Source organism: Phallusia mammillata, chromosome 2, assembly GCF_965637545.1.
Source record: "Phallusia mammillata chromosome 2, kaPhaMamm4.hap1.1, whole genome shotgun sequence".
Classification (NCBI taxonomy): Eukaryota; Metazoa; Chordata; class Ascidiacea; order Phlebobranchia; family Ascidiidae; genus Phallusia; species Phallusia mammillata.
The window spans coordinates 25875067-25890063 of NC_137253.1; the positions used below are offsets into that span (position 1 = coordinate 25875067).

General features: G+C 39.4%; 2 protein-coding genes across 2 annotated transcripts in view; both read left to right on the top strand.

Annotated features, from left to right (window-relative positions):
* LOC145212665 (uncharacterized) overlaps positions 1 to 1605 on the top strand; it is a 1853-nt gene extending 248 nt beyond the window's left edge. The window contains exons 3-4 of the mRNA XM_080080880.1: positions 24 to 1421; positions 1480 to 1605. Coding sequence (XP_079937006.1) covers positions 24 to 914 — 891 coding nt within the window. The 3' untranslated portion in view covers positions 915 to 1421; positions 1480 to 1605. The remainder of the gene's footprint in view (positions 1 to 23; positions 1422 to 1479) is intronic.
* Positions 1228 to 14997, top strand: part of LOC145213207 (uncharacterized) — a 21545-nt gene continuing 7775 nt past the window's right edge. Inside the window, exons 1-15 of the mRNA XM_080081438.1 lie at positions 1228 to 1421; positions 1480 to 1609; positions 1727 to 3638; positions 3927 to 3998; positions 4088 to 10534; positions 10908 to 11438; positions 12085 to 12192; positions 12694 to 12738; positions 12806 to 12892; positions 13211 to 13522; positions 13638 to 13694; positions 13811 to 13897; positions 14215 to 14526; positions 14642 to 14698; positions 14819 to 14905. Of these exons, the coding sequence (XP_079937564.1) occupies positions 1228 to 1421; positions 1480 to 1609; positions 1727 to 3638; positions 3927 to 3998; positions 4088 to 10534; positions 10908 to 11438; positions 12085 to 12192; positions 12694 to 12738; positions 12806 to 12892; positions 13211 to 13522; positions 13638 to 13694; positions 13811 to 13897; positions 14215 to 14526; positions 14642 to 14698; positions 14819 to 14905 (10438 nt within the window). The remainder of the gene's footprint in view (positions 1422 to 1479; positions 1610 to 1726; positions 3639 to 3926; positions 3999 to 4087; positions 10535 to 10907; positions 11439 to 12084; positions 12193 to 12693; positions 12739 to 12805; positions 12893 to 13210; positions 13523 to 13637; positions 13695 to 13810; positions 13898 to 14214; positions 14527 to 14641; positions 14699 to 14818; positions 14906 to 14997) is intronic.

Consider the following 14997-nt stretch of genomic DNA (forward strand, 5'->3'; position numbering starts at 1 on the left):
GTCATAAAAACCCTGATCAACAGATAACTTGGATGCGGGAGCGAGGAACAAAACAAGAGTTAATGGAGAAATGCAAAAGCAGTCCAGGTGTTTTGAAACCTTCAACAGGAATACTTACACATGAAAAGCCTACAACGAGTACCTCTGTACATATTGAGACTGAAAAATCTGATAGTGCTGCCAGTAAACAACCAAAACAATCTACTGGGTGGTTTAAGAAAAAAGTCAAACCATCTGTTTGGTCCATAACCAGTAATACTGATGGTGATGCCACAACAGTGTTATCAGAATCCACAGACTTTGTGGAAAATGTAGTGACTCAAAATCTGCTGTTCCGGGACAGGGCAAAAGAGCAACCCGGGAGAAGTAGTTCAGTGACTTTTAAACAGCTGGATTTGCATAAAGCAGAATCAAGTACAGATCCTACCTCAACTGACACTGATTTGTTATTGGCTGAATTGAACAAGAAACATCCACCAATCAAGCATCAGCAAGTTCCAAGTCACATATCCAGCATGTCAACCATTATGACTTCTATTCACACATCTGAAATGAGTACTGACGAAAGTACTACTACTGGAAAGAGTGTTGTGAGTGATACTCATCCCCAAGTCACAAAAACTGAAAAACGGCATAAAGTTGACCAACCACCAAAGCATAAAGTTGACCAACCGCAAGATGGATCAAGTTTATCTTCATTTCATTCATCAGAACTCCAAGGAAGCTTGTTTAAGAGTGCTGCTGAGACATCCTCTGAGTCAGCACAACATTCAGAGGGAAGCTTGTATTCACCAACATCAGGCTCCACATCAACCATGGACACAGTGATACGAAATGCAGCAACTAGCTCAGCGTTAGAGAGTGGTGATGCACTAGTTCCTCGCCCCAAAGAAAAAGTAAAATATCAAATTTAAGTTTCAGTTGTAGATTTGAATATCTTAGAATATTAAGCTTCAAGTGTAGCTATTTTCATTATAAGCTCAGCTCAGCAACAGCCTGAATATTTAGGTTTGAAAAAATATTACTAAGTGTAAAATTGACACACATTGTTCTGTTGTCAATTTACCCTGATGAAGGCGACCTGTATAAGACGTTGAAAGGTCGGAATAGAAACACATTTGCCAAAAGAGCTCTATAGACTTGATATTATACCTGGAAGCAATAGCTTATATATTCTGTTGTCAATGTCAGTTTTTGATGTAGGTTCCATATTTTGTGGATCCATCCATGACTACACTTGCTTCTGGAAGGCGGACAATATTTCCGCAACCTGATGGCCTTGTAGCTGAATCTGTATTACCATCAGCACTTACTTTTACCCCTGGCTCTATTGTTTTGGGTATCATGCTTGCTTTATCTGCTGCCATGTTAACAATTTCGTACTGGATTGTTCAAACTCACAATACTGGACCTGAAGCAAGGTTTGCATTTTTAGAGAGAATTTGTATTGGTAAATCATTTTTAACTACTTACTTGCAGGTTTTTGATGGATCTGATTTTCGTAGCCTTTTTTGGGAATATAAGCATCGGAATGACGCTTGAATTGATTTGTGCCTATTTTCTGTCTTTTTGTGGTTTGATCAAGCTAGAAATTGACCTGGAGGAAGAGGTAAGTTGCAACAGTGTATTAAACTACTTTGCTGTTAATTCAATCAACTTTCAATTATCAATTTGAAACAAACATGTTTTCACACCATACAAGGACAATCATCTACTTGTGTTGCAGGTCCAGGACTTATTATTAAGACAAAAAAAGAAAGCGAAACCCATCTGCCCAAGAGATGTAGATACCATTGATGACACTCAGGACATTCAGTTTTCCGATTTTGACCATGGTGACAATGCAAGTTTTGCTTGCAAGTTTGACCATTTACATTTGGACCCAGTCTACAAACCACCTGGTGTTTCTATAAGTCTACAAACCGACCCTGAAACAAAATCCCTTCAGGACATTAGATCACAGATATTGGCAGCGAGGAGTGAACTCATTATTGACAGTTCTAGTCACCTTCTACGCACACTAAGTTGTCCTACGGAGCTTGTACCTAATAAGCAGCGCATGCAAGATGTTGGCATTCAAACTAAACAGTCCAAGTACAGCTTTGATTTACAAGTTGACATTGACCGAAATAAAAAAATTGTAATGGGCAGTGAAAGCAGCACCAGCCATTCTACTTTGGTTGCTGATGTTGAGAAACAATCAAGTAGGACTGATTTTAGCCATGGTGATGATTGGATCGGCGTACAAGGGACTCCAGATGTTCCTCCAGATAGGCTTTCTTCTCAAGTTTTGGTTCATGATTGGCTTACAGAAAGTCGTCTAGCTTATCCTCTGCCACAAAGTATTAGTCAGCTACGTCAAGGTCCAATCTCACGAAAAGATAATTTGAATGTAGGTGATGCCACTGGTATCAAACAAACGAAACCCAGATTAGCACCCGGACAAGACGATGACACTTATACAGCAACAACTTCAGAAGAAAAACAACTTCAACAGACATTTCAGGATGAAACAAGTCAGTCTGGCTATACAGAAGGGCAACAGAGTACCATTAGCGCAGATACAAAGAGTAACTATATTTTAAAAGATACCTATGAGGATGAAGATAAAGATGTGTATTATATAGCCATGGATAGATTACCAACCGAGTATGGTTCAGACCATATTAAATCGTTCCAGCCAGTTTTAGGCAAGGTTTCTCACCAGGAGAAAAACATTCTTGACAAAAAGACACCAGGTATGTTGGGACCATCAGAGTTAAGGTCAAGAAGGCTACAAGAGGATAAACCCGTTTCAAAAGCTCACAAAGAGGTTGAGTCAGATGCAGTTTTTGCAACAAAAGAAATTGCTGTACACCCACCTAAGGCTTATGCTCCTGCTGACAACATTCCAACAATGTTGGGAACTCCTTCATCGGACGCAGATAACAGAGAAGGTTTGTTGCAATTCAAAACACCAACTTCTGATGTGCTGAAGTCAACTAATACGTCCGCTGATCCAAACATAAGAAAACATCCAACAAGCCGAAAGCACGTCCCAGCACATACCAGTAGTTACAAACTGACCAAACGCAAGGAGCTACCTTTAAAAGATATTGAATATGAAAGAAAACCAACTACCACGCCAACTAAGGCAGAAGATGCTACCAGAAAGAAGAAGACAATAGCACAAAAGCATGTAGACTCTGAAGCCAAGAAAGAACCTGCTTTCAAAGATAATGATGTCACTATTCAAAAGCGGCCACTAAGAAAGATGCAAAAGCAAGTACATGCTGCCCCTGAAAAAACACAATATGAGGACAGGTGGGGCCCAAAACCACCAACACAAATGACGCTGGCAAAACATGCTGATAGCAGAAAGGGACCTGCAACAAAAACACAGAATCTAGGTACAAGCACCAAGCCCAGCCAGCAACGGAAGCTTAGATATACTGACATTCAGGAACAACCTTCAACACCAAGGACAAATTTCTTTTCAAAACAACCATCGACTCCGGGTGTTATGGACAGCTCATCTGCATATTCAATGGAGTCAAACATCATTACATCTGAACCTTCAGCTACTAGTCAGACACAAACCGTTTTGGATGAAACTGAGCCTACATCTGATATTGTGTCGACTGCACAGAGTTTAACAGGTAACAGTGGAGTTGTTGATGGCCATGCACATGACAAATTTTAAACACATAAAGTTAAACATGGAATTAAAACTAATTGTGGGCACAATCAAGTTTTGAGTTTTACAAAAACTTTTTAGTATAGCAAGGCTGTTTTCTTAAAAATGATACTTACCAAGTCCTCTGTGAAAATTTGTCAGTTTGGCTGGATCCAAACCTGAAAGTGCTTTTTGCAAATACTTATTTTAAATTCATTATTTTCATTCTAATTTAGGTGTTTAAATCACAAAATTTATTTACATTTATAAGAAAATGGAAGGTCAACATCAGATCATCACTTTGGTCCTTCCAAACAGCCAAGACCCAGCAACAAACGAGCAGGTACATTTTATAACAGAGTGAATCCAGTTGACTTTTTGTTCAGAGCTGATAATGATATACAAAATACTAAAGTTTTTTATTGTATGCAGATTATCCGGAACACATTGAGGTCGAGAAATCATCCATTGAAATGTTGGATATTACAGACTCTACTTTTACAGGCTTTACCACCAGTCTAACTGAGTTTGGTGATGTGAGCCCTGAAATACAACCTACAAGCATTTTGAAGACATCTGTTAACATAACCATTCGAAAACACCCTACAACCAAAGAGCTGGAGTTTAAAGATATTGAATCTGAGTGGAATCTAATTGATGATGGATCAAGCTCAGATGATACCATTACCCAAAGATCAATAACACCGAATTCCACAGATACCACAATTGAAAAGCCATCAAGAGGAGAAACTGGATCAGTCCTAAGTGACAACATTACCAGAAGGTTCATAACATCAAAATCCACAGATACTACAATTGAAAGGCCACCAAGACAAGATGACAGATCAACCTCAAGTGATACCATTACCCAAAGGTCAATAACACCAACATCTACAGATGTACCAATTGAAAAACAACCATCAGGAAAACTGCCCAAGTTAGCCGATACCAGCCTAAGAAAGCGACCGAAAATGGTTAAGACAACTGAAACGCCTGGCAAGAAACAACCTGTACAAAAGCACCGGGGTAGCAGTAGTCAGCAGGAACCTGTAGTTATGCCACAAGATCTGGTAAACATGAGAGGTCTGAAACAACCACCAATCCAGAAACAAGTCCCTGCACATATCAGCAAGCAGAAACTAACAAAACCAAAAGTGCCACACTCTGTGGACAACCGGAGTCAGCAACAACTAACAACAGACAAGGTTGAGTATAAAGACACCCCAATAGGAGATGACAGCTCAATCTCCGGAGACATTACTAGCCAAATTTCAATAACATCAAACTCCACAAACACCACAATTGAAAAGCAACCAACAGGAAAACAGCTCAAGTTAGGAGACACCAGCCCCCCAAAACAACCAAAAATGGTTAAGACAACTGAAATGCCTGGCAAGAAACAACCTGCACAAAAGCATCAGGGTGGCAGCAGTCAGCAGCAACCTGTAGCTATGCCACGAGATCTGGTAAACATGAGAGGTCCGAAACAACCAGCAGACCAGAAACAAGTTCCTGCACATATCAGCAAGCAGAAACCAACAAAGCCAAAATTGCCACACTATGTGGACAAGTGGAGCCAGCAACAACTTACAACAGACAAGGTTGAGTATAAAGACACCCCAATAGGAGATGACAGTTCTGTCTCAGGAAATATTAGCAGCCAAACGTCAATAACATCAAACTCCACAAACACTGCAATTGAAGAGCAACCAAGAGGGCAACTGCCCAAGTTAGCAGAAACCAGCCCCCCAAAACAACCAAAAATGTTAAAGACATCTGAAATATCTGGCAATAACCAACCTGCACCAAAGCACTGGGGTAGCAGCAGTCAGCAGCAACCTGTAGCTATGCCACGACATCAGGTGGATGGAAGAGATTCGAAACAACTACCAATCCAGCAACAAGTTCCTGCACATATCAGCAAGCAGAAACAAAGAAAACCAAAACTGCCACACTCTGTGGACAACCGGAGTCAGCAACAACTAACAACAGACAAGGTTGAGTATAAAGACACATCAATAGGAGATGACAGTTCAATCTCAGGAGATATTACGAGCCAAATGTCAATAACATCAAACACCACAATTGAAAAGCAACCAAGAGGAGAACTGCCTAAGTTAGCAGATACCAGCCAAAAAAAACAACCAAAACAGGTTAAGACAACTAAAATGTTTGGGAAAAAACAATCTGCACAAAAACATCTCGGTAGCGGCAGTCAACAAAATACTACAGCTATGCCAGGAGATCAAGTGGATGTAAGAGATCCGAAACAACCAGCAGACCAGCAACAAGTTCCTGCACATGTCAGCAAGCAGAAACCAAGAAAACCAAAATTGCCACAGTTTGTTGACAATTGGAACCAGCAACAACCATCAACAGAAAAGGCTGAGTATAAAGACACCTCAATTGGAGACGACAGTTCAATCTCAGAAGATACTACCACTCATATGTCTATGACAACAAACTCCACAAATACCTCAATTGAAAAACAACCAACAGGAAAACAGCCCAAGTTAGGAGATACCAGCCCCCCACAGCAACCAAAAATGTTTAAGATAACTCAAATGTTTCGTAAGAAACAGCCTGCACAAAATCACCTAGGCAGCAGAAGTCAGCAACAACCTATAGCTATGCCGAGAGATCAGGTGGATGTAAGAGATCCGAAACAAGTTCCTGCACATATGAGCAAGCAGAAACTAACAAAACCAAAATTGCCACGCTCTGATGACAACTGGAACCAACAACATTCAACAACAGAAAAGGTCGAGTATAAAGACACCCCAATTGCAGATGACAGTTCGATATTAGGAGATATCACTACCCAAATGTCAATAACATCAATAACCACAGATACCACAATTGAAAAGCAACCAAGAGGGAAACAGCCCAAGTTAGCAGAGATCAGGCTGAAAAAACAACCAAAAATGGTTAAGACCACTGAAATGTCCAGCAAGAAACATTCTGCACAAAAGTATCAGGGTAGCAGCAATCAGCAGCAACCTACAGCTATACCACAAGATCAGGTGGATGTAAGAGATCCAAAACAACCGGCAGTCCAGCAACAAGATCCTGCACATATTAGCAAGCAGCCACCAAGAAAACCAAAATTGCCACAGTCTGAGGAAAACTGGAGCCAGCACCAACTAACAACAGAAAAGTACAAATACAAAGACACTCCAATAAGAAATGACAGTTCGATGTCAGGAGATGTCACAAAACAAATGTCAATAACATCAAACACTACAAATACCACAATTGAAAAGCAACCACAAGGAAAACAACCCAGGTTAGGAGATACCAGCAGCCCAAAGCAACCAACAATGTTTAAGATAAGTAATATGTTTGGTAAGAAACAACCTGCACAAAAGCATCGGGGTAGCAGCAGTCAGCAACAACCTGTAGTTATATCCCAAGATCAGGTGGATATGAGAGATCCAAAACAACCAGCATTCCAGCAACAAGATCTTGTTCATATCAGTAAGCAGTCACCGAGAAAACCAAAATTGCCACATTCTGAGGAAAACTGGAGCCAGCAACAACTAACAACGGAAAAGTACAAATACAAAGACACTCCAATAAGAGATGACAGTTCAATGTCAGGAGATGTCACTAAACAAATGTCAATAACATCAAACACCACAAATACCACAATTGAAAAGCAACCAACAGGAGAACTGCCCAAGTTAGCAGACACCCGCGCCCCAAAACAACCAAAAATGGTTAAGACAACTGAAATCTCTCGTAAGAAACAACCTGCACAAAAGCACTGGGGTAGCAGAGGTCAGCAACAACCTATAGCTATACCAGGAGATCAGGTGGATACGAGAGATCCAAAACAACCAACAGTTCAGCAACAAGTTCCTGCACATATCAGCAAGCAGAAAGCAACAAAACCAAAGTTGCCATACTCTGTAGGCAACCGGAGTCAGCAACAACTTTCAGGGGACATTACAAGCCAAATGTCAATAACATCAAACTTAACAAACACCCCAATTGAAAAGCAAGCAAAAGGAGAACAGCCCAAGTTAGCAGATACCAGCCCCCCAAAGCAACCAAAAATGTTTAAGATAACTCAAATGTTTGGTAAGAAACAACCTGCACAAAAGCACTGGGGTAGCAGAAGTCAGCAACAACCTATAGCTATGCCACAAGATCAGGTGGATGTAAGAGATCCAAAACAAGTTTCTGCACATATGAGCAAGCAGAAACTAACAAAACCAAAATTGCCACGCTCTGATGACAACTGGAACCAACAACATTCAACAACAGAAAAGGTCGAGTATAAAGACACCCCAATTGCAGATGACAGTTCGATTTTAGGAGATATCACTACCCAAATGTCAATAACATCAATAACCACAGATACCACAATTGAAAAGCAACCAAGAGGGAAACAGCCCAAGTTAGCAGAGATCAGGCTGAAAAAACAACCAAAAATGGTTAAGACCACTGAAATGTCCAGCAAGAAACATTCTGCACAAAAGTATCAGGGTAGCAGCAATCAGCAGCAACCTACAGCTATACCACAAGATCAGGTGGATGTAAGAGATCCAAAACAACCAGCAGTCCAGCAACAAGATCCTGCACATATCAGCAAGCAGCCACCAAGAAAACTAAAATTGCCACATTCTGAGGAAAACTGGAGCCAGCATCAACTAACAACGGAAAAGTACAAATACAAAGACACTCCAATAAGAAGTGACAGTTCGATGTCAGGAGATGTCACAAAACAAATGTCAATAACATCAAACACTACAAATACCACAATTGAAAAGCAACCACAAGGAAAACAACCCAGGTTAGGAGATACCAGCAGCCCAAAGCAACCAACAATGTTTAAGATAAGTAATATGTTTGGTAAGAAACAACCTGCACAAAAGCATCGGGGTAGCAGCAGTCAGCAACAACCTGTAGTTATATCCCAAGATCAGGTGGATATGAGAGATCCAAAACAACCAGCATTCCAGCAACAAGATCTTGTACATATCAGTAAGCAGTCACCGAGAAAACCAAAATTGCCACATTCTGAGGAAAACTGGAGCCAGCAACAACTAACAACGGAAAAGTACAAATACAAAGACACTCCAATAAGAGATGACAGTTCAATGTCAGGAGATGTCACTAAACAAATGTCAATAACATCAAACACCACAAATACCACAATTGAAAAGCAACCAACAGGAGAACTGCCCAAGTTAGCAGACGCCCGCACCCCAAAACAACCAAAAATGGTTAAGACAACTGAAATCTCTCGTAAGAAAGAACCTGCACAAAAGCACTGGGGTAGCAGAGGTCAGCAACAACCTATAGCTATACCAGGAGATCAGGTGGATACGAGAGATCCAAAACAACCAACAGTTCAGCAACAAGTTCCTGCACATATCAGCAAGCAGAAAGCAACAAAACCAAAGTTGCCACACTCTGTAGGCAACCGGAGTCAGCAACAACTTTCAGGGGACATTACGAGACAAATGCCAATAACATCAAACTTAACAAACACCCCAATTGAAAAGCAAGCAAAAGGAGAACAGCCCAAGTTAGCAGATACCAGCCCCCCAAAGCAACCAAAAATGTTTAAGATAACTCAAATGTTTGGTAAGAAACAACCTGCACAAAAGCACTGGGGTAGCAGAAGTCAGCAACAACCTATAGCTATGCCACAAGATCAGGTGGATGTAAGAGATCCAAAACAAGTTTCTGCACATATGAGCAAGCAGAAACTAACAAAATCTAAATTGCCACACTTTGATGACAACTGGAGCCAGCAACATCCAACAACAGAAAAGATCAAGTATGAAGACTTCTCAATTGCAGATGACAGTTCGATTTTAGGAGATATCACTACCCAAACGTCAATAACATCAAATACCACACATACCACAATTGAAAAACAGCCAAGAGGGAAACAGCCCAAGTTAGCAGAGATCAGGTCAAAAAAACAACCAAAAATGGTTAAGACCACTGAAATGTCTGACAAGAAACAATCTGCTCAGAAGCATCAGGGTAGCAGCAGTCAGCAGCAACCTACAGCTATACCACGAGATCAGGTGGATGTAAGAGATCCAAAACAACCAGCAGTCCAGCAACAAGATCCTGTACATATCAGCAAGCAGCCACCGAGAAAACCAAAATTGCCACTTTCTGAGGAAAACTGGAGCCAGCAACAACTAACAACGGAAAAGTACAAATACAAAGACACTCCAATAAGAGATGACAGTTCAATATCAGGAGATGTCACTAAACAAATGTCAATAACATCAAGCACCACAAATATCACAATTGAAAAGCAACCAACAGGAAAACAACCCAAGTTAGGAGATACCAGCAGCCCAAAGCAACCAACAATGTTTAAGATAGGTAAAATGTTTGGTAAGAAACAACCTGCACAAAAGCATCTTGGTAGCAGCAGTCATGAACAACCTGCAGCTATACCACAAGATCAGGAGGAGGTGAGAGATCCAAAACAACCAGCAGTCAAGCACCAAGTACCTGCACATATCAGCAAGCAGAAACTAACAAAACCAAAATTGCCACACTCTGTGGACAACTGGAACCAGCAACTACCAACAATGGAAAAGTCAGGCTATAAAGACACTCCTATTGAAAGAAAACCAACAGCAAAGCCACGAAAGTTTATGAAAACAAGCATTAAAAAGCAGCTGGAGGAAAAAGATACCAGCGCTCATGGACCACCTGCAACTCCAAAAATCGATTTCTTCTCATTGCCGAAAGAAACACCAGCTGATGTTGAGCAATTGTCTGAACATTCAAGCAGGTTGTCTAGTTTAGCATCCAAATCTTCAGGTGGAAATGAAGTTCAGAATATTTTTGGCAAGTCTGATATATCTGATATTGCATCCACTGCATCCCACTTGTCAGGTATTACCATTTTAGAGCTTTTGGTGAAAGTTAATATGTACAAATTATACCATAAAAATATTACAAGGCTTCACTGGTGACTAGTTGATTGTAGTGGGTGAAGACAGATGCCTAAACACCACTGGAAGGGGATAAGGGCATTTGACTTATTCCTAAATTTACACCATAATATAACCTCATATTTACCCAGCATCAAACATTTAGATTCTGTGAAATTAAGCTTTTAATGCTGAACTAATTCCTATTGCAAGGAGGTAAATACATGACAAAAAAGACTGAAAACTGCTGTTCCAAAATGTCAAAAATAGTTTTTACATTGACTTTGATAAATAGCTCTGATATTGATACTAATTTCATTTTATTGTATCTGCAGATAAAAGTGATATCCTATCAACGCGTCATATTTTTACACCATCTCCACTTGACTACCCAGTTGAGCAGGCAACAAGCTCATCTTCCATACTCTCATGCAAAGTTACATCATCAACTGATGTCCCAGGTGATCTCCAGCAACAACAAGATGACATCACTTCCAGTGTGCATTTGTCTGAAGACATGGATGTTCTTGACTACGAGTCCAGTGTCACGCCACATGAAATCTATGGTTCAGTAGTAGTTTCGACCAGGGTTAGATGTGGACCATTAACCAGTGACATACAGTTGTCACCAGATGCATATAGACTTTCACGAGATCCAATCCGTTATGAGGATGATGATACAAGTCTTGATGAAGGTTATGAACATAGTTTACAGCCTGCCAGTGTCAGCAATGATAGAGCAGCGCCAATGCAAGATATTTTACCACACACACCATATGACAAGGAGTCTAGTCCTGGTGCTGATGAACTGATTGAAACTAGTGATGGTTCAACAAGATTTAAAACATCAGGTACTGTAAAGCAAGGTTAGTCCGAGCTGTGATTGTCAAATAAACAGTCGTTGTAGTCTGCAAACGAATATTTTTATTTTTGTACGGGTGTGCTTAATGCCACGATTTGATTATAATAGCTGTTTTTTTGTGAATTTGTTGATTGGTTGAATATCAATTGTTTTTGTAATTGTATTGAAAATGTTCCAGGTATGTTCAGTATAATGTTACTTTTTAACAGTAATGACCAGGTCTTTATTTGTGGCAATGGGCCAAGCCGAGCCGTAACCCGAGTACTCGGTACCAAGCGAAAATTTGATTTTCGAAAATTAGACATGTTTATGCCCTGCTTACATTCGAAACTGTGTTCAAAAGGGTTTCCACGAACAAAAATGACTTTTTTATGTATAGTTGGTGGTAAACGCATACTTGTGGGGCATGTAGAGCTTAATACACTGCTTGTGATGCAAGCAACCGTGGAAAGCTATAAAACTAGCATGAAATTAGAAATGTTAGTGACGTTACAATGTATGGAGCTAATCGGCCTAGCATTAATGTGAGATGCTTGGTGTTCGACCAAATAGAACATTTGCTGTTTTGGCCCATCCCTCCTTATTAATATATCTAAATGGTTGGTTAGTTAGTTGGTCTTGGTCAGTCATTGGTAATCATGTCACAACAGATTCTGAAGACTCTTCTCCAGCTGGATTTACGGTGAAATATGACTCAACAGACTTTTTACCTCCATCTAGGCCACCATCTGTTAAAACATCTACACTCCAAGAATCAGGTACCTTCATTTTTAGTTTTTATTCAATCTTGTTTTTTATTGTTAATAATAATGTCTCAAGCATGTGGAAATTTATCACAACCAACGAAAATGAATGCAAAAAAATAAAAACAACTTCATAGCAGCTTATGCATGCAGGAGTGTTGGTATACAACCAATTACTCTGTTTCTAAAGTATATTTAACCTGGTCGACGGTATCAGTACTTGCAGGAAAATGTGGTATCATTCCATCACTAGTTATTATCTGGTAATTGTTGTTTGAAAACTTCTCACTGTATGATAGCAAGTCCGATACAGGCTATCACATTTGTACAAGCAATTTATCAACAGAACTTTCAAGTAATGTTACTAGGGCATCACCAGCCAGTACCATTACATCAGAATTTGTTCCAACAAAATCACCAGGTATTTTGCTTGTGAAGTGAGACAAAAATAAAAAAACAATATTAGATGAGACCACCATGCAACAACTTAGTGGAACTGTTTTATTTTAAAACTAGTTTTGCAAGAAGAAGAACAAGATAGCATCAATTCATCACTCAACTGTGAGTTGCTACAAACTGCCTTTTCCATAAAATCTAAAAACATATAATGACCTGTTTTTTATCACAGGGGATGAATCGTCACAATATAACAGTGAAAAGTCAGTTACAGAGGGTTTTGCTACTCCATCAAAAGATTTTCTAGAAGAATCTCCTGGTATGTCATTGCTTTATCACCCCTCTTAAGAAAATGACCTTTAAGTTTATTGGTCAGTTTGCAAAATTCGAACTTGCTTTGCTTGATGTCTTAAGCTATAAAGGGCAGTGGGTCCCAAAAAGTCAACCATAAAAACAACTTTAGTGAGCCACAGAACTGTTTGAACTTGTAGTGTCATATTACAAAATGGTCTCCCATAACCACTCATGACCTTACAGTTGTTAATATTTTTGAAACTTTGGACCATGTGATGAACCTAGATTACAAATGTGTTGTATCATGATTCCAGTATCATTTTGCATAAAATCTATGTTTCAGTTGCAGTTTCGACAAGGGTTATAGGAGGTGGACCATTAACCAGTGACATACAGTTGTCACCAGATGCATACAGACTTTCACAAAGCCGAATCCCTTATGATGATGATACAACTTATAGGAGTAGTGAAGGTTATGAACACAGTTCACAGATGACTAGTGTCAGCAGCCATGATAGAGCAGCGTCAATGCAAGACATTTTACCACCAACACATATTTCACAATATGTCAAGGAGTCCATCCCTGGTTCGGATACACTGATGGAAACTAGTGATGGTTCAACAAGATTCACTACACTGGCTACTGCAAAGCAAGGTTAGTCCAAGCTGTGTTGTCAAACAATTAGTTGTAAGTTGAAGAGGAATGTTTTTGTGTTAGTGTGCTTGAAACCCAAATTTGAGTAAAAATATTAGCAATTTTGTATTGTCAGACTTTTCACCTTCATCTAGTTCACCATCTGTTGAAACACTAACACTCCAAGAATCAGGTACCTTCGTTTTTAACTATTTAATTCATTCTTGCATTTGTTTTTTAATAATAAAGTCAAAAATATGTGGAAATTTGTAGTAACCAACAAAGATAACTGTCTTGCTTTTTTCACAGGGGATGAAACTTCAGAATATCATAGTGAAAAGTCAGTTACAGAGGGTTTTGCTACTCCATCAAAAGATTTCCTAGAAGAATCTCCTGGTATGTCTTTGCTTTTTTACTCCTTTTTCTAAAATTACCTTGAAGTTTATTGGTTGGTTTGCAAATTTGCACTTGTTTTGCTTAATGGCTTAAGCTGTTAAGTGCAGTGGTTCCCAAATACTCAACCATAAAAACAACTTTAGTGAGCCACAGAACTGTTTGAACTTGTAGTGTCATATTACAAAATGGTCTCCCATAACCACTCATGACGTTACAGTTGTTAATATTTTTGAAACTTTGGACCATGTGATGAACCTAGATTACAAATGTGCTGTATCATGATTCCAGTATCATTCTGCATAAAATCTATGTTTCAGTTGCAGTTTCGACAAGGGTTATAGGAGGTGGACCATTAACCAGTGACATACAGTTGTCACCAGATGCATACAGACTTTCACAAAGCCGAATCCCTTATGATGATGATACAACTTATAGGAGTAGTGAAGGTTATGAACACAGTTCACAGATGACTAGTGTTAGCAGCCATGATAGAGCAGCGTCAATGCAAGACATTTTACCACCAACACATATTTCACAATATGTCAAGGAGTCCATCCCTGGTTCGGATACACTGATGGAAACTAGTGATGGTTCAACAAGATTCACTACACTGGCTACTGCAAAGCAAGGTTAGTCCAAGCTGTGTTGTCAAACAATTAGTTGTAAGTTGAAGAGGAATGTTTTTGTGTTAGTGTGCTTGAAACCCAAATTTGAGTAAAAATATTAGCAATTTTGTATTGCCAGACTTTTCACCTTCATCTAGTTCACCATCTGTTGAAACACTAACACTCCAAGAATCAGGTGCCTGCCTTCGTTTTTGACTATTTAATTATGGGTTGCATTTGTTTTTTAATAATAAAGTCAAAAATATGTGGAAATTTGTAGTAACCAACAAAGATAACTGTCTTGCTTTTTTCACAGGGGATGAAACTTCAGAATATCATAGTGAAAAGTCAGTTACAGAGGGATTTGCTACTCCATCAAAAGATTTCCTAGAAGAATATCCTGGTATGTCTTTGCTTTTTTACTCCTTTTTCTAAAATTACCTTGAAGTTTATTGGTTGGTTTGCAAATTTGCACTTGTTTTGCTTAATGGCTTA